The sequence below is a fragment of the Cnephaeus nilssonii genome (assembly GCF_951640355.1).
Source record: "Cnephaeus nilssonii genome assembly, chromosome: 3".
In the NCBI taxonomy this organism is placed as follows: Eukaryota; Metazoa; Chordata; class Mammalia; order Chiroptera; family Vespertilionidae; genus Cnephaeus; species Cnephaeus nilssonii.
The window spans coordinates 28271277-28290693 of record NC_137074.1 but is presented as its reverse complement, the minus strand read 5'-3'; the positions used below and the strand labels follow the sequence as shown (position 1 = coordinate 28290693).

At 40.6% G+C, this 19417-nt stretch overlaps 1 protein-coding gene across 1 annotated transcript in view; it reads left to right on the top strand.

Annotated features, from left to right (window-relative positions):
• SERPINI2 (serpin family I member 2) overlaps positions 1–18180 on the top strand; it is a gene marked incomplete at both ends in the record, with an annotated part of 32300 nt that extends 14120 nt beyond the window's left edge. The window contains 4 exons of the mRNA XM_079767227.1: positions 3482–3579; positions 8466–8552; positions 13745–13834; positions 18104–18180. Of these exons, the coding sequence (XP_079623353.1) occupies positions 3482–3579; positions 8466–8552; positions 13745–13834; positions 18104–18180 (352 nt within the window). The remainder of the gene's footprint in view (positions 1–3481; positions 3580–8465; positions 8553–13744; positions 13835–18103) is intronic.
• Between the last annotated feature and the right edge of the window lie 1237 nt (positions 18181–19417).

The following is a 19417-nucleotide window of genomic DNA, read 5'->3' as shown; positions in this document are numbered from 1 at the left end:
ACACACACACACACACACACACACACACACACACACGCACCCTTCAAGGTAATTGGTTAGAAAGGGACCAGAAACTACTATGTACTGACACAATAGTCCAGGTTCACCATTGTCAAGGATTGTGCAATATTTTTATCCTTGGGTGCAGCTTTAACTTTTGGGTTGCTTGATTCTAAGAGTGAACATTCCAAGGATGAATCAAGGAAACTGTATCAAAGCTGGGCTTCCAAATAGGGATAGGAATGGCAAGGGAGACCCAACCAAGACTTTTTTCATTAAACAAGAGTCCTGGGTATAAAGCTTTATACTAAAAGGAAGGCACAACACCGATCCACAGTAGAGCCTGTAGACACGAGTTAATCCATCTAAAAACAGAAATTCTCACGTGCTTTTTTCCTCTTTTCTGCAGCTTTTACCTGGGTAAGACCCCTTTAAGCACAATGATTGCATTTGGCAGTTAATTTCTGTTTTGTAAGCAAACAGATATTGCTTATGTATGCTAAAACATTCATTTCATAATTATTTAGTTTTTGATCTAGTCTTTTGCCATTCTTTTACTTTAGCTATATTCTTTTGACAAGTTTAGAGGAAGATCAAGGAAAAGGGAAAATGAAACCACATGCACAGTTGACTACATATATATATATATATACATATATATAAATTATGATTTTGAATTATATATGTTTTTAGAAGGCAATGGGAATTATCACATTAGCTTTGAGTTGGAATGGACCTGAGTTTGATTTACCTCTGTCTCCTATCCTGACCTTGAACCTGAAAATCAATCTTCTCAAACCTTCACTTTTTCTCTTTGTTAATAGGAATAATAATGGGAATAATAATGCTAACTTCCTGGGGTTTATGTGAAGATTAAAAACTATAAACTATGTTAATAGAAGTGCTACTATACATATGGCTATTCATGGCTCTAATAATTATGGATAATTAGAAATTGGTTGTAGATTAAATGGTTAAGTGGGTTTCTATTGCTGTAGGTTTCTTTGGACTATATTATGAGCAGGACGGTTACTTAAATGACTCTGGTGATAATTAGGCATTATTGGAACTTGTAATATGTCTTGCAGTACTCGTGTTATCCAAAAAAAAACAGTCAATTTATAGGTGGAACATTTATTCTCTGCCTTTTAAAAGCCTATACTCTATTCAGTTTAAAAATAGAGTGTGATAATGAAGCAAAACAAAACAACAAACCCTCAAAACCATTATCCTGCATATTATCTTTCTTAGTAGGAAGTTCAGAAAAAGAAGTTGAAAGCAGTTGGTATAAAAGAAGCTATTTTCATTATCAGTAGTTTTGAATGTGCCTGTTGTGCCCATTGACAGTTAGCTAGGGTTTTGTCTGAGTTAACATCTTCCAAAAATGCACAATATTTTACCAAAAATAATTTAGGGCTAGTACATTTCTGCCACAGCATATTCATTGTTTTGAAAATTTATAATTAGGAAGCTTGTTTGTTCAGTATTTGGTAATTAAAACAGTGATCTAGTTATACTGATTGCCCAAGTCAATTTCTAGCCCCAGATGTGGGCCTACCTGTTAGCTAAGCAAGAATCCTGTGCTTGAGCAGTTGTGTCTGTATCCAAATCTGAGAACATGGGCAAATGCTCATCAGGGCACAGACAGAGCAACATGGGCAGGAGTTGTCTGGGAATTTGGTTGATGTAGGAATATACATAGCTCCCTGTTTGAGGACCTCACACTCTTTTCTTTCATAAATTTTCCAACCTGGTTTTCAAATGCAAATTGATCCTTTGAGCATCTATAATGTCAGTGAGTATTGGTTGTTATTATTATTATTATTATTATTACTAGTGGCCCGGTGGACAGATTTGTGCACATTGAAAGGAAAATAATTAGAAGAAATATTTTAATATTGCTATTTTCCCTTTCTCCCTCAGCGCCTGGGAGCCAGGTGGTAGCCCCGCCCCCCGCCACCACTGCTGGTTGCCCTCTGCAGGGTGATCCAGCCCCCACCTGGCTCCTGCTCACACCTGCCTTGGCCTGGTGCCGCCCGCTCACCTGCTCCACCATCCTGCCACGGTCCCTCTCTCGTCCGGGCCCATCGAGGTTGGCAGCACCGGCATGTTCTGTGCTGCCCCCTGGTGGCCAGCACACATCATAGTGAGCGGTCAGACTCACGGTCGAACTCCCAGTCGAGGGGACAATTTGCATATTAGGCTTTTATTATATAGGATTATTATTATTAAAATGCCAACGTGAGGTTCAGTGATTGCTGTTGACTTGGAAGCATGGCTCTGTGCTTAAGAGAGTCTTTGAGATTCTCTGTGTCAGCTCCCTCTTCACATCAGCTGGGAGAGGTGAGCTGAATCTGGAGTCCTAACTTATGGCCCTGCTTCGGAAGTGAGGCAGGAAAGTTAGAACAGGGAACAAAAGTCTCAAGCTCCAGCCCTCCCCTTCTCCATCTTATCTGGAACATCACAGACAGGACCTACACAGACCACCTGTTTCCCTGCTTCCTTCTCCCCAATTTCCTGTAATTGGGGGGACCAAGAAGAAATTGCTGGAGCGGAGAGACAAATATGATCCCCGCTGGCAACCAGCTGCAGAAGCAGAGGACCACCCTGGCCCACGTTTAATAAAGACCTTCCGTCCAGACCCATTGGCTCTCTTCATTCTCCGAGGTCGCCCACTCTCACCTCTCAAGTGTGATCTGTCACTTTAATAAACTTCCTGTGCTTTGCTGACTCTTTCTGTCATGCTGGTCAATGCCTTCTCATTCCCTGACAAGGACATGAATGGGTTGAGGCCTCTCTTGGCCTCTCAGGGTACCACCAGGAATCAGAAGTAGTGGACATTTTTGCTTTTCTCCTGTAATTTTTATCTTTTATTTCATTTGGAAGATATTTTGTTCCCTTTCAATGTTTTACCCCACATACTGGGCTTATTGAAAAGATATTAGGTTAGTTTACAACGGAAGGAACTCACCTCAATTATGACAATGGATGCGGAGGAGGATAATAGGTGATTAAGGCCTCTCTGCACCTCAGTAGCCAACAGTTTCCTCCAAGGAGTGTTGGCTCCTGTCCTCCCCTCATCACATCGTGGACATCTGCCAGCTTGGATGGTGTGAAAAACACCTGAGTGTAGATGGTTGCGGGAGGGGAACCTTTAAACATCTAGGGACTGAGCCAAGCAATTGGAAACTTAAAACACTCACCCTGTTTAGTTGGGTAATTGTTACTCAAAAAGTAGAGTGTTCTCTTCCCACTTCCCACCAACCACTTATCTGGAAAACAAGTTATTAGTAACCCAGAATGGCTGAGTGGAGCGGGGGAAATATGGTGCGTGGAAATGTGAGGAAATGTAACTGGGATAATGAAAACAAAACAAAAGATTTCACAATATAATTTCTTCTAAGTCGTCCACTTTATAGATTAAAAAAAATGGGAGTAGCAAATGCAGACAGTGTTTCTTTTTTTCTTTTTTTTTAAACAGATTTAAAGTGGAACAAAAACTGGACTTCAAAGAAGCTTTGTATTCTTTGAACATAACAGAAATATTTAGTGGTGGCTGTGACCTTTCTGGAATAACAGGTAATATGATAAATAATTTGACAGCATGTTAATATGTTTTCTTAGTAACGATGTTAACTGACTGATTTTAATACAAAAAGGGTGCTGGGTCCCAGGAAATAAACACATACACGATGAATAAATGTCATCATCATGTTGAGTTGTCTGTAAACACTCTATTTTGCATTTAAGTACTTTTCCTTAATGAAAGCCAGAAAGCATTTTAGAATGTTAGATAAGCCTTCCAACCATGCTTGTAATGAAACTACGTAGGTAAAGTATTATATGGGCTTTTATTTCGGCCCTATTTGGATTTTCTTATTTGAACAATGGGAATTACAACTTTGAGTCTCTCATCTGAGCAGAGCTAATAAAACTCTTATAACCCAATTTGCAAGTGTTAATTCGGTAATATCAGAGCCCATGAAACAGGCATTCACAACATGCTGGATGATGAACACAATCTAGAAATTGTAATGCTACAGCTTGTACATTTAGCTTGGGACTGACAACAAAACTGGAGAGATGGAGTTCTTATGCTAACTTGCACCTGGGAAATTGTGCAAGGTTAAGATGTTCAATTGCACAACAAAACCCAAGACAGTCTTTTAATTTTTTTCATCCTAACAATACCCATTAGTTCAAATAAACACACACACACACACACACACACACACACACAAAGGATGAGGAGGTGCAATTAGTCCCAAGTTACTTACCCTCTTTGAAATTCAGTCTTCTATTTTATAAAAAGAGTCCTGATAATATAAGCCTATCTATCTGATGGGCTTTTGTATCATGGCATGGAAATTTTGTGTACCCTATATAATAAAAGCCTAATATGCAAATTGACCAAATGGTGGAATGGCCGGTGGAACGACCGGTCGCTATGATGCACACTGACCACCAGGGGGCAGATGCTCAACACAGGAGCTGCTCCCAGCCCGCAGGCCCCAGGCCAGCCAAGGTGGGTGCCTGTGGGGCCCCCCAATCACCCCACCAGTCGCCCCACAGATCAGCCCTAATTGCCGGCCAGGCCTAGGACCTTACCTGAGCACGAATTTTGTGCACCGGGCCTCTAGTTCCTATATAAATCTCTGGGCTTTGAAGAAGTACTCATTAATTACGTGGGTAAATAAGCAGAATGAGCTTTCCTGGCGCAGGGGTTGGGTGGAGTACACAGGCAACATAGAAGTTCACTGTCACCTTAACACATGATTTAGCTACTTGTTCTCACAGTGACAGAAAGATCTAACTTCTTTGACAATCTCATCGGCATCAGAAATGAGACAGTCAACATTAAATACTGCAACAGGATGCTATCTGAGTGTGCCTTGGAACACAGCCACTCATCAGCCTGAAATAAAACAAGCCATTTCCCCAGCACCTCTTCATCTTAAACTTTTTTCTTGCTTTCGGAAGCTTACTCGCTGTACCCCAGACATTTCAAACAGCTACTCACTCTGCAAATTCCCAGCAATTTGTGAGTTCTATAAAATCTCTTTTTACTGGCAGATTTGTCAAGAAAATACCTCTAAAATGTTTCATAAAAGAATTTATGCAAGAGAACGCCTCGAACAGAGAATAAATGCCCAACATTTTCAGCTCTTTCTCTCCTGAGTTACCTATTTGATCTGTTTTAACTATGTTGGTTCTGTCTTATTGCCTGAAATAGACCAACCAGAGCCAAGGATGGCACTATTCCTGGTCATTAGGAAAAGAGTGATTTCCGTGCTATCCCTACCTTTCATTTGTGCAATAAGCAATCACTAAAGGCCACTGGGAACTGGCCCAGCAACCAGTGCTATGGGATATTTACACAAAAGAGGCACTACCCTGTACTCACGGAGGCCACAAATTTTAGATGAAATGTTTTCAGAGAGTTACTTTGGAAATTTTGAGGTGACGATTTGATTTCTAACTGTTACTACTTTTTTATGTCATCTTTAGGAACACAGAAGTTACTCCATAAATGCTAAATAAAAAATACAAGTGGGACAATGGCACAGTAATATTTATTTGCACATCTTCTAGCAAAGAAGGTTTTTTTATTTTTTTAATTTGATACAGACATGTGGAGTTTTTATAGAAAACTAAGGGATAGCATTATTACAAAGAGGTAGAAAACACTGAGTTTATGGAGTCCAGATTTCTTGTTCTGGCCTATTACCTCTTAGGTCCTGTTCTTTTCCCAAGACTAGGTCCTCTCTGTGGTAAGACGGAATACACAAAACCAAGCTGCTTAGTCTAAGAGGCAGAGAGTCACTTGGTTTTGTGACATTGTGAAAATGGGTGAAATTCTCTACTCCTCCCCCACCTACTTTATTTTTTCTGTTGTCCCATTTTTTTAAAAAAATTTTCTTTATTGATTAAGGTATTACATATGTGTCCTTATCCCCTCTTCCCCCCCCACCCCCGTCTCATGTCCTCACTCCCCTGTTGTCTTTGTCAATTGATTAGGTTTATATGCAGGCATACAAGTCCTTTGGTTGATCTCTCCCCCTTACCCCCACCCTCCCCTACCTTCCCTCTGAGGGTTGAATGTCTGATCAATGCTTCTCTGTCTCTGGATCTGTTTTTGGTCATCAGTTTGGGCTTTGTTGTTGGTATGGGCCCCTAGGTCCTCTGCTCTGTGCTCTCTGTGTGAATCCTGTTGTATTTCAGGCAATCATGGAGAAAAAATGTGCCTTTTGCCCTAACCAGTTTGGCTCAGTGGATAGAGCGTCAGCCTGCGGACTGAAGGGTCCCAGGTTCGATTCTGGTCAAGGGTATGTACCTTGGTTGTGGGCACATCCCCAGTAGGGAGTGTGCAGGAGGCAGCTGATCGATGTTTCTCTCTCCTGTGCAGACACAGAGCATATCGATGTTTCTCTCTCATTGATGTTTCTAACTCTCTATACCTCTCCCTTCCTCTCTGTAAAAAAATTAATATATATATATATATATATATATATGAGGCCTGGTGCATGACATTCATGCACTGGGGGGGTAGGGGGGTCCCTCAGTCTGGCCTGTGCCCTCTTGCAGTCTGGGACCCCTCAGGGGATATCCGCCTGCAGGAGCAGGCCTAAGCTGGCAGGCAGACATCCCCCAAGGGGTCCTTAGTGCTGCCACGGAGGCGGGAAAGGCTCCCGCCACTGCTGCTGCTCTTGCCAGCTGTGAGCCCGGCTTCTGGCTGAGCGGCACACCCCCTGTGGGAGCGCACTGACCACCAGGGTCAGCTCCTGTGTTGAGTGTCTTCCCCTGGTGGTCAGTCGATTTGCATATTAGCCTTTTATTATATAGGATATATATATATATATATATATATATATATATATATATATATATATATAGTGCCTTTTTTTCTGACCTTAAAGCACATTCTTCTGCTTTTCAGTTCATCTACACAATGAGGTGGATGCCCCCTTTCCTCCATCTTTAGACAGGGTGAAGAAAGACTGCTATTAGGAAGGGACATTTTTGCTGAAACCTGAATAACATGAGAGCTAATAGGGAAATGTTTGGGAAGGTGTTCTAAGCAGAGGGAGAGCTAAGGTTAAGACATCAATCGGAACGTCAAACCTCAGGGAAGGTAGGGGACAGTGGGGGTAAAGGGGAGAGATCAACCAAAGGACTTGGGACAGTGGGGGTAAAGGGGAGAGATCAACCAAAGGACTTGCATGCATATAAGCCTAATCAATAGACACAGACAACAGGGGGGTGGGGTCATGAATGGGAGGTGGGGGGTAATGGGGGAATAAGGACACATATGTAATACCTTAATCAATAAAGAAATAAAATAAAATAAAAAAAGACTTCGTTGCTTCACTTCGTAGCTGGAGCTACCAAATGAGGACAGGAGGGTAGATGAGGATAAAAAGTAATCAGGGCCCAGATACAATCACCATAAGTGATTCGGAGTTTATTTTTAGTGAAATGTAAATGTCCCTTTGAGGACTCCTATCTTGCCTGAGGCGATTTACTTTCCAGTAAGCTTGCAGAGCTCGTTCCCCTTTAAGGTATTCCTTCATGACCGCTTTCCTATTTGGTGATTGTGGTGGAGGCCACCTGCATCACATCAGCTCTCTCTCTCAGGGACACCAAGCTCCCTTTCTCCTTCCTTTTAAAGTTTCCAGGCCCATTGCCTCCTCTTGTCACCCTGGAATGTACGGACCACGTTCCAGTTGTCTCTCTGCTGAACGTTGTGGGAGCAGGATGGCGATGGCTTCTGAAACTCGTGATTTCTCTCCTCCCTTCTCAAGGAGGCCATCCTCACTGTGCCAGGAACACTTCACACACACACATCAGTTCCACCGAGGAGAGAAGAGAGGCATCTCTCTCAGCTCGTATCCACACCAGAACAAACCGTTGTGTGACACCATCTTACACTGAAAAATTTGACAGGTTTTGAAGCACAGCTCTGAAGTGATATTATGACAGATTCCACAGAAGCGCTTTAAGACTTTCATAGTCTCCCCAGTGTAAAAGGAAAGTAAATTTTGTTTTAAACTTAGATCAAAACTGATACAGAATTTGAAAGACAAGTGGCTTTGAGGTTGAAAACACAGGGTGGGATTAATTCGAATCTGTAAAGCTTCTTTCATCTTGTCTATAGACCATGGCTAAAGAGAGCAAACCTGCTGTCCATTCAATATTTCACTTAATGGGATATCTGATTTGAGGAGTACACCCTTCTGTCTTTACCTTTTATATCTTGGCCACGCTCGGTCTCTCTGTATCTGTCTCTGTATCATTTCTGCCAAAGCTAAACCTAAACCACCTTTCTCTCTAGCAAATTAATTAACTTGGAAAGAGTTTTCTTATTTCCTTTTTCTTTGTTCACTTGAAAATGTAATTAACCTGGAACCCAATAAGCAATGGCTCTGAATTTTAACACTTAGATACGCTTTCATATTTCCCAACAGATTCATCTGAGCTGTATGTTTCCCAAGTCGTGCAACAAGTTTTCTTTGAGATAAATGAAGATGGCAGTGAAGCCGCAGCAGCTACCGGTAGGACAATGGGCTTCACAACAAGCTGGGAGGAAAGACTGGGGGGAGGAGGCAATGAGCATTAGGGGCTGGCATTTTTGCAGTACTTTGATCTCATTTTTCACTCCTGCTGTCTAGTACTCTGTAGGACGCAAAAAGAAAATTGATTGTATAAGGTGTTTATGCATCTCTGCGATAGCTTAATGCAAATGGAAGAGATTTGATTAGGAGTGGAGGCCCATCTACTGATATGTGCTTATTTGCAAACTAGCAGCCCATTTGCACGAAGATTTGTGCAATAGACCTTCATTCACCTGGCTGCCTGCACCAGTTTTCTGCCGGCACTGGGGACCCAGGCCTTGGCTGTGGCCACCGCCTTCTGCCTTCTTTCAGGGTCGGGGCTTGGCCCCTGCGGCAGCCTTGGGCTCGGCCGCACCCAGCATCCCTGCTAAGGATCGTAGGAGCCGACCCCCAGTGGTTGCCTTCGATCCGTGCAGGCTCCCCACTGGTGCCCCAGGTCGGGAAAGCCTCGGGTGGAGGCTTTCCCGGCCTTGGGCTCGGCCGCACCCCATCATCCCTGTGAAGGTTTCCTGGTGGGTGTGGCTGGTGGGTGTAGCGAAGGTACGGTCAATTTGCATATTACTCTATTATTAGGTAGGATTGGATTACCTGTCAATTAGCAGATAAGATGTGCGGAGAAAACTTTAGGTTCAAATATAAAATCATTATTGTTCAGGAATGCTCACTCTTAAATAATGGTATTAATTTCATTCTTCCATCCCACCAAGTTAGTCTTTTGTCACTGACTCTTGTCATTATCTCCATGCAGTGGTTCTTGAACTTAGCTGCAGAGCAGAATCACCTGGAAAGCTTTTAAAAATCCTGTGCCCAGTCCAAAATAATTGAATCTGTATGTCTGGTGATAAGATCCAGGCTCCAGCATTTTCTTAAGTTTCCCTGATTGTTTCCAATGTGCTTCCAGGTGTGAGAATTAGTGTCTGCAGTGGCTGGCAGCCTATATTTGCTACTGCAAGTGTAGTGCATAGACCAGCAGCAGCAGCATCACTCAGGAACTAGTTGGACATGCAGAGCCTCAGGCCCACCTGGTTGGCGTGGCTCAGTGGTTGAGCATCGACCTATGAACCAGGAGGTCACAGTTTGATTCCCAGTCAGGGCACATGCCCAGGCTTGATCCCCGGTGGGGGGCATGATTCTCTCTCATCATTGATGTTTCTATCTCTCTTTATCTCTCCTTTTCTTTCTGAAATCAATACAATATATTAAAAAAAAAAAAAAAAAAGAACCTCAGGCCCAAGTTCAGACCTACTGAATCAGAAAAATGCAAGGTCTCCAGGTGATTTGTGTGCACATTACAGTTTGAGAACCACTCCTTTATGATATATTTCTTTGAACAAATGAAAGTTTGAATAGTAACTATGATATACAGCATATAAGAGATACTTAAAAATAATAAGGGAAAAACCTTAAATCCAATTAGAAATTTAGAAAGCAACTTTAACGAGTCCCTCATATGTCTATTCTAATTTTTTAGACTATTTGAGTTCTTACCAATATATAAAAGATACGTATTATTTAAACTGCCACATGGATAAATTTTTACAAGTTTATATATATCCTATACTAGAGGCCTGGTACACAAAAATGTGTGCACTGGAGGGGGGCCCTCAGCCCAGCCTGCACCCTCTCACAGTCTGGGAGTCCTCAGGCGATGTCCTACTGACGGCTTAGGCCTGCTCTCTGTGGGAAGAGGGCCTAAGCCACAGTCTGGCCTACCTCTGTGGGAGGTGACTGGACAGGTGATCAGGGAATGGCGCCGCCCCCATCACCCTGCCGCTACGCTGCTGCTGCCAGGCTGATCAGGGGATGGTGCCATCCCCATCACCCCACCACTGCTGCCGCCCAGCTTCCCTCTGCAGGAGGCGAGGACAGGGGATCAGGGGATGGCACCGCCCCCATCACCCTGCAGCAATGCTGCTGCTGCCGGGCTGATCAGGGGATGGTGCCATCTCCATCACCCCACCACTGCCGCCGCCCAGCTTCCCTCTGCAGGAGGTGAGAACAGGGGATCAGGCGATGGCACCACCCCCATTATCCCGCCATTGCCACGCAGCAACCCTCAGCGGGAGGCAACCTGACAGGCCGACCAGGGGACTGTGCCAGCCCCCCCATAACCCCTCCACCACCCCCCCATTGCTGTTCCCTCTCTCTGCCCATTGGCATGTGCCTTGGCTGGCCTGGCGCTGCCTGCTCACCGGCTTTGGCCCCCGCTGACTGGTCATTCTACCATTTGGCTGATTTGCATATTATGCTTTTATTATATCTATAATAATAAAATGGTAATATGCTAATTAGACTGGATGTCTTCCGGACATCATTCTGGACATCCTTCCTGACAAAGCTGGGGCTGGAGGGAAGCCAGCTAAGTCCTGGGTGCCTGCGGGCAGCCAGAGGAGGGAAGCCCGGGTCCCCAATGCCAGAGGGAAGCCAGTGCTGGCAGCTGGGGGAAGGAAGGCCTACTCTTGCACGCATTTTCATGCATCAGGCCTCTAGTAAGATAATAAAAGCCTAATATGCTAAGTGTTTGGTCGTCTGGTTGTCCATTCAACCAATCAAAGTGTAATCCTATCTAATAATAGAGTAACATGTAAATTACCATCACTCCGCTACACCCACGATTGGGCAGCGGGAGGCTGGGGGGCGGGACTTGGGGTGGCCTATCCAGCCATTGAGAGGCACGGATCTGCTGCCACTGAGGGGGGCTACCCTGCTGTTGAGAGGCGCAGGGGGTGGGACTCCCGCCCCCTGCGCCTCTCAACGGCCGCTAAGGGGGTCTGCCGCGGACACCCAGCTCCGCCCCTCAATGGCAGGGTAGCCAGGTGTCCGTGGCAGCCCCCCTCAGTGGCTTCAGACCATTAAAAGTGGGGGAGCTGGGTGCCTGTCTGCTCTGGCACCAGGCCTTTCAGAAGCCTCCGCCGAGCCGGAGGCTTCTGAAAGGCCTGGCGCACCAGCAGACAGGCACCCAGCTCCCCGCAATCAAAAGCAAAAGGGTGGGAGCTGGGTGCCTGTCCACTCAAGCACCAGGCCTTTCAGAAGCCTCCCCCACTCCAGAGGCTTCTGAAAGGCCTGGTGCACCAGCGGACAGGCACCCAGCTCCCCGCGATCAAAAGCAAATATACACACACACATATACTAGAAGCCTGGTGCACAAATTCGTGCACCAGTGGAGTCCCTTGGCCTGGCCTGTGGGATTGGGCCAAAATTGGCTCTAACTATATATATATAGATATAGATGAATTTCTTAATAATTGGGCCAAAACTGGCTCTAACTATAAATAGATATAGATATAGATGAATTTCTTAAATAATTTGTAATGTAGTATCAACAGGTTTTGGCATCTGGGTGTGACACACTGAACTCACTTTGTCATATCCTGAAGGATTTTGTATTACTGTATTCAAGGAATTTACACTGGAGGGGATATAATATTTCACTTCTTGGAAAAATCAAAAGTTTGCATTGATATGAAGTTACTCTCCATGTAGACACATTTTACAGCTGCTTTTACATAGAACCAAAAGAGTTATTATAGATCATTATCTAACCCTTTCATTATATTGGTGAAAAATAGGCCCAGAAATGTGAAGTGGCTTGCCTGAGGTCAGACTATCAATTTACAGCAGAGTTTGAACTGAATCAATTTTCTAACGTCATGTTCAGAACACTCTCTGCTATTGTCCACTGGCTCTCACTTTAAGTCTAGAGTTCTCTAAGAGACTGTAACAATCACTTGGGGATCAGCAGTAACCCTAATGTGTTTTATCTCAGAATGGTCAGTGGAATTATGTTAACTTTCAGGCATCTGATCAGGGGTTGCTGAAGAACAAAAAAGCTTGAGTATTCACCCATGAGAATGGAAGTTATACTGACTGTGCTTTTCTGATTATCACTTTAATTCAGACATAGGCCTGTATTCCTTGGTAATTTGGGCAACAGAGCCCCGATCATCCAGACAGGGCAGTGCTCTGCATTTCATGTTGCTAAGTTTATGTTTTATTGTGAAGGGGATCAGAATATGCCACCCCAAAACATAACACTTTGGCAGAAATGCTATTTTGAACCAAAGGAAACTGAGAAACAAGGGATACCAAAAGAGCTCTCTACATGCTTCAATCTGCCTAAGAGCAGGGCATAAACTGCACCTTTGTCACAGGAGATGGAGGTTGGCAGTAAAATGAGTCTACATAACAAGCCATTGGGGTATTTACTTCTTTTCTGTAACATTCCTATGTGGATTAAAAAAATAAACTATGTCTTCTGTTTTTGTCAGTTTAATTTGCACATCCCAAACAAAGAGTGAAGAGGAACATTTTGTTTTTTTGTACAATTGTTTTTCAACTCTAAATACACGGTACATGTTTTTAAAATGATATTTTCATGGGTCTAAAAATTATACAAAGTCATTGTATTATTAGTAAAGGTAACATCTGAATTGAGTGTAGAAATATTTAATCTACAAAGAAAAAAATTAAATCACTCAAATTCACTCATTCTAAACATTGACAAACGACACAATAGAACAGCATGGTATAAATTATCATAGTAAATACTAGTAATTGTTAAGGCAGCAAATCTCTGCTTCTAATTTCATAATAAAAACCCCACACACACTGACAGCACAAATCCTAAAAGCTCCCAGCTCATAGAATAATTTTGGGAAGGTAAGTTAAAAAAAATTAAACTCAGATGTAATTACACAAGCCTGAAGAATTGAAATAAAGTGCAAACATATCTGCACAGGAATTAAACTTGAAACCTTGTAAGAATAAATCATATAGTGTAAATAAAAACTGAGCAGAAAATTACCATTTAAAGATGAAATATTTCAACTGCTTTCACTAAATTGAATCTAGTATCTGGATTTCTTCTTCGTTGAGCATAAATGTGAAGTTAGAATTAGTCCCTGAATGATCCAATATTTATTCTTCTGCTCTTTGGTTTTTAAATTTATTTCAAACTTCTCTGCATTTAGAAAATGGTAATTTTTCCACATGTTAACTCCTCAAACAAGATAACCTTTCCTGTCTATTAGTACATGAAGTATTATGGATATATTTTCTTTACTGCTTTTTAAAAGTTTCTTTACTGATCTTTTAATGTGAACATCTAAATAACTGTTGTCTCTGTTTTGTAGGAGTACAAATCCCTGTGATCATGAGCCTTGCTCCAAACCAATTTATAGCAAATCATCCATTTCTGTTTATTATGAAGAATATCCCAACAGGTACCTTTTTGAGAATTTCCTGGGGGAACTACTTGGATTAAATAGACCTATTCCTAGATACCAATTGTAATCTACATACCTGAACCACTTATTCTTTCAATTGATATCTGTTGAGTGCCTGTTTTGTACCAGACATTCTATTTTATGAGATGTCAAGGGCTTAAAATAGGGCAATGGTAATAATAACTGCCAACATAGCTGTTATATGTGCTAACCATTTAAAATATCTATTTCTAAAGCTCTCATCATTCCAATAGGTTATATATTTAACTAATAAAGACATAGAAGCTTGAACAGAGGTTATGTAATTTGTCTAAGTGGCAGAGAGGGACTAGGACCTGTTTGTCTTGAAAATCATCTCTACGATGTTACCATAGTAGAAATCGGGAGTTGCAGAGTTGTGAAAAGTTCCAGAGGTAGATTACAAAAAAGTAAGTGAGACTAGGTATAGGTTCTGAGTGGGAGGGAGGGGCCAAACATAATTCCAAATCTCTAATTTGGTCCTTTGGTGAAAGATAATGCACTTAGGTGCAAAAGGTAGAGGTGATAGTAGAGGATTGGATTGGCAATTGACACAATGTCAATGTGAACATGCAGATTGTCTGGGTAGATGTTTCTGTACTTTCTCTTGAAAAAGAGAGGTCAGGAGTGTGATACAGTGAGGGAATTTTCTTTACATTTATTTATATTTAGGACTCCAGTCCATGTGAAGGTTATAAACCAGAGAAGAGCAGAAATCATTGTTTATTCATTTCTGTATCCAGCCCAGTATTTGGCTGAGTGCTCTGCACACAATATCAGTGTCCCTAGAGATTGAGAGTATGTTCTTGGGTATCAGACCTGGGCTCAAGTCCCAGCTCAGTTAACTAATAGTTGTAACACAATCACTTATACTTTCTAGGTCCTATTGTCCTTATCTGCTATACTAGAAGCCCGGTGCACGAATTTGTGTATGGGTGGGGTCCGGTCGGCCCCCAATCGGGGTGGGGTAAGGCCGATCTAGGGTGATGCTGGCCTGGCAGAGGGGCTGCCAGAGGTTGGGGGGGGACTGATTAGGGCACCCATCAGGCCAGTTGGCCGCCACAGTGTGCATAATAGCGACTGGTTGTTCCAGTCATTGTGGTCATTCTGCCGTTCGGGTCGCTTGGCTTTTATATATATAGATGGACATAGTATTAGTACTCATCTCATAATGTTAAATAAGAGGACATATGAAGTCTATAGCACTGTGCCTGGCACATAAATATTAAGTATGAACAAATCAATAAATATAATTGAGTGAATAACCGAATAAATAAACAAAGGAAAATGAAAAAAACTTGCTCTGTATAAGTTGGTTTACAAGGACAGAAGACATTTAATTTCAGAACCTAAATCTGTTAGATTAACTAAATCTGTTAGAGATTCTGATGTTATTGGTTCCCTAAGGAATATGCCAGTCTCTTCTTTTTTTAAAAAAATATTTTTATTGATTTCAGAGAGGAAGGGAGAGGGAAAGAGAGATAGAAACATCAATGATGAGAGAGAATCATTGATTGGCTGCCTCCTGCACACCTCTTACTGGGGCGTGAGCCCCCAACTTGGGCATGTGCCCTGACCAGGAATCGAACCGTGACCTCCTGGTTCATAGGTTGATGCTCAACCACTAAGTCATGCCAGCTGGGACCAGTCTCTTCTTTTTAGACTCCATGAAACTTCTGAAAGCTTTACCTTGGGAACAGTGGGACAGTTTTAGATTTGCTGAAACTGCATGAGCACAACTGCAATTCCAGTAGTAGATGTGTCAGTGTTCAATGATATTCTGAGTATGTCACTTGATCCATACATCTTTGACCTTTGATTAACTCTAATTTCTTACAATTAGTATGTAATTATTGAGTATGGAGAACAGAATGAAATGAAGCTACATTGAGCATTGATGAACAAGAAAATAATGGCATTTAGAATAGTGATGTTCACCCTCTATTTTCTAAGCTGATGACTAAGGCCATGAAATAGCCATCAGTTAAACAGTAGTGACATTCAAATCCCAAAATAAAGTACTTATTTATTTATTTGTGATAGGGCTTCACATTATCAGACCTTATGACAATTTTTATTTTTTTGTGATCTTAATTGTAATGAAACTTTCTAAATTGGGATTACTCCCTTAAAGTATTATTTAAAATAAATGGCAACTCATTTATTGGGGGCTGTAAATTATTGCCATGTAAAATATTTAAGACAATACACATTCAGAGATTTATTTTTCTCTCACAAGTGAACTAAAAAAATATTTATATTAACAAAAATGATGATTTTGCATAACATAATAGACTACTAATGCTCTAACACAAAATATATTCATTTAACCATTTCAGAAGTAGAAGGATGAATGATTTTAGACTTAGTACAACCAATTTTTGTTTTGAGTCTAACAGTTCTCTGTGAAAAATCTATACATTATTTGTATCTTTCTATCAGGTTAGTTTTATATTTTAGTATAGTCTTTCAAAGCTCTTACTAAGCTGAACATCCAGGGAAATGAAGAATTTTTTTTAATCTTTTAGGCTGAGGAGATGAAGGTATAGGACAGTTTTAGAGACTCTCAGAAAAGAATTGTGAAACATGCTATATGAAATGTGTCATTTCTGAGAAAGTAGTGAATTATGATTTTGAAACTGACAGTATTACACTGGTTAGAATTCTTTCAGATCTTGAGTTGAAGGGAGAAAAAGACTGCATGGTACTTATTAAGAATTCTTTATTTTAAGCTATTAGCATTGATTATGTTATGGTATTTTAATATTAGGAGGCAAAAGTTGTTTCTGTCCTATGTAGATGTTGTATGAATATGATAATCAAAATTGGGATACCTCTTTAAGAATGGGAATAAAGAGAAAAATGGAAATAGTAATGATTTCTGCTTCATCCTGTCTCTAAATCCATAGCTATTATGTGAAAGGAGATTCCATTAATCTTTCTGATTTAGTAGTGAGTAGATGGGTGACTGCCTGAAGACTTAATTCCAAATGTGGTTCTCCTTGCTCAATGAAACAGATTGAAAAGGCTGAGATAAGTAGCTCTTATATAATGTCTTACACTTCTGAGTGTTTAAAATTTTAAACAATGCCTTCAGTTATGAATTTCTATAAAAGTTCCTTAAAAAATTTCCTGAACAAATAATTTGTATATGCTGTAGAAGCATAAAGATACAAGAGTCACTGATGATTCCTATTGCAGCAAAATATCCTGGGAAAAGTTAATTATGTACCCCCATCTACCTGAAAAATAGAAGTATTAGTTTTCTTTATTTTTGCACAACTATTTTGATATATTTTATTATTAGTGATTATAATTTTATAAAGGTGATATGAATTATAATTATTCATAAAAAGAAGAAAATGTCTGCTGGAGATTTTGTCTATTTCCATGTTTTTGGTTCTCCTAAGGGTTTGTCAGTCTTTGGACTGAACAGTAAAGAGTGAAAAGGGGATCTCTCACTATTATTCCAAAGACATTTAAATGTACTTTCAATCAGCTTTAAAATTATGTAAAACTTATTTTATCACTTTTGAAATTATCCTTTATTAGATATGACTGTAAGGAACGTAAAGCAACAATTGACATGGATCCGTGCAAACCATTTGCCTTACCCTAGTGGAAAAGAAAGGTGAATGGATTTCGGCACATTTATCCTCTAGTTTTTAGTTCTTTTGCACTTGCAAACACAGGATGGCTGGAAATAGGTGTTTGCATTTATGCTGTATACTATGTCACCGCTATGAGGTTTTGAAAGCACTAGAGATATGAAAATATTGTCTTTAGCAGTGAGCTGTGATTCAGAGCTGAAGATCTGAGAAGCTATACTTTTAACCCTCAGGGCTTATGTTACATGCATAAAACAACAAGTGCTAATGCCTCAAATTTAAAACTTTACCATGCTCATCACTACGTTATTAAGCTGTGTTTGCCTGACTGAGTGTCTATATTTAGAAGAACACCTTTCGGCCATGTCATTTTTGCTTTCCCGTATGAAAAACAGGATTCATGTATTTTTCATGACAAGCTGTCGTGGGTGTTAATTTACTTTATAAATTTCCATAAAATAATTAATGATGATATTATTATGTGTGTTAGACAAAGGAGAGGGCTTTGCTGTTAGACATTGCTTATTTATCTTCTAGAGAACAAAGGCTAAATGATTTGTTAAAATATTAAGAAAAACTTATTATTAGCAACATTTGTTTCTCCAGAAATTTGTAAAGTTTTTTTTTTTTCCTTTCCTAGGTTCATTTTTGTTTATGGGACGAGTGACAAATCCTGATACTCAAAATGTGAAGGGAAGAGATTTAGATTCACTGTGAATGAAATGCACAGAGATTAAGGTGATCACTGGGAAAGAGAATTGATTGTCAAAATATCATCATCTTGCAAATATATTCTGTATATCTTTTTATGTGTTGAACTGTGCCTGTGTTAATCTGTATTAACATAGACCTGTATTAATGAATAAATGAAATTGCCAGTAAATAAAGATTTATTCAATGTTCCTATTCTTTTTGTATGTTTTATTTTTTATTTTTTTAATATATTTTATTGATTTTTTACAGAGAGGATGGGAGAGGGATAGAGAGCTAGAAACATCGATGAGAGAGAAACATCGACCAGCTGCCTCCTGCACACCCCCTACTGGGGATGTGCCCGCAACCAATGTACATGCCCTTGACCGGAATCGAACTTGGGACCTTTCAGTCCGAAGGCCGACGCTCTATCCACTGAGCCAAACCTGTTTCGGCTGTATGTTTTATATAGTCTATTTGAACCAAAAGCAGTGAACTTGCATTAATATTACTGTTAATATGTTAGAACAATCCTATCTAAGATATTTTAGATATCAAATTTCTGTGGTAGATATCAAAGTCTCTATATTGCTAAAAGATAGTTGACTCCCAGATATAACAAACAGCACTACCCAGGTCATGGGGAAGTAAGGTTCAGATAGAGTGGGTGTTGTGTGCGCCTCTCTAGGGTGCTACTTAAGATGCAGAGATCCACTATCTATGGTAGCAGATTGAGTTTTTTGCTAATCTTATTCTATGTTGCATTTAATATTTGCATTGTTTCAATGCCTTCTAGGACGTGTCAGATTTTTTTGTTCTGATTTATGCTTTAAATATGTCTGGAAAGTAGAAATGATGAGAACTTTTATAAAGCTTTCCTGTACATGAAAGTGGCAGTTAAATTAGTGTGATTCAGGAGGCTGGCCTTCCAAGATTTTACAACACTTAGCTAAGAAAGTGTTAGAGTGAAGATTGTCATCTATAAAGATGAAATGCAGAATCCTTCCTCTGAATACCTTGAACTGTCAGATAGAAATATCTAAAATAATACAACATTCCAATGACTTGATATAACATATTTCACAGTTTTTCCATTTGCATGTTAATGATGTCAAGTGCCTTTTTGTTTGTCTTTGCAATTCTTGGCAGAGATCTTGATGATAATGGCTACCCATTGTTGAGCCCTAATTATATATCGGGCACTAAAGTAAACACTTTACATTATGTTAACTGTACTAAAAATCTGATGAAATACTATTAC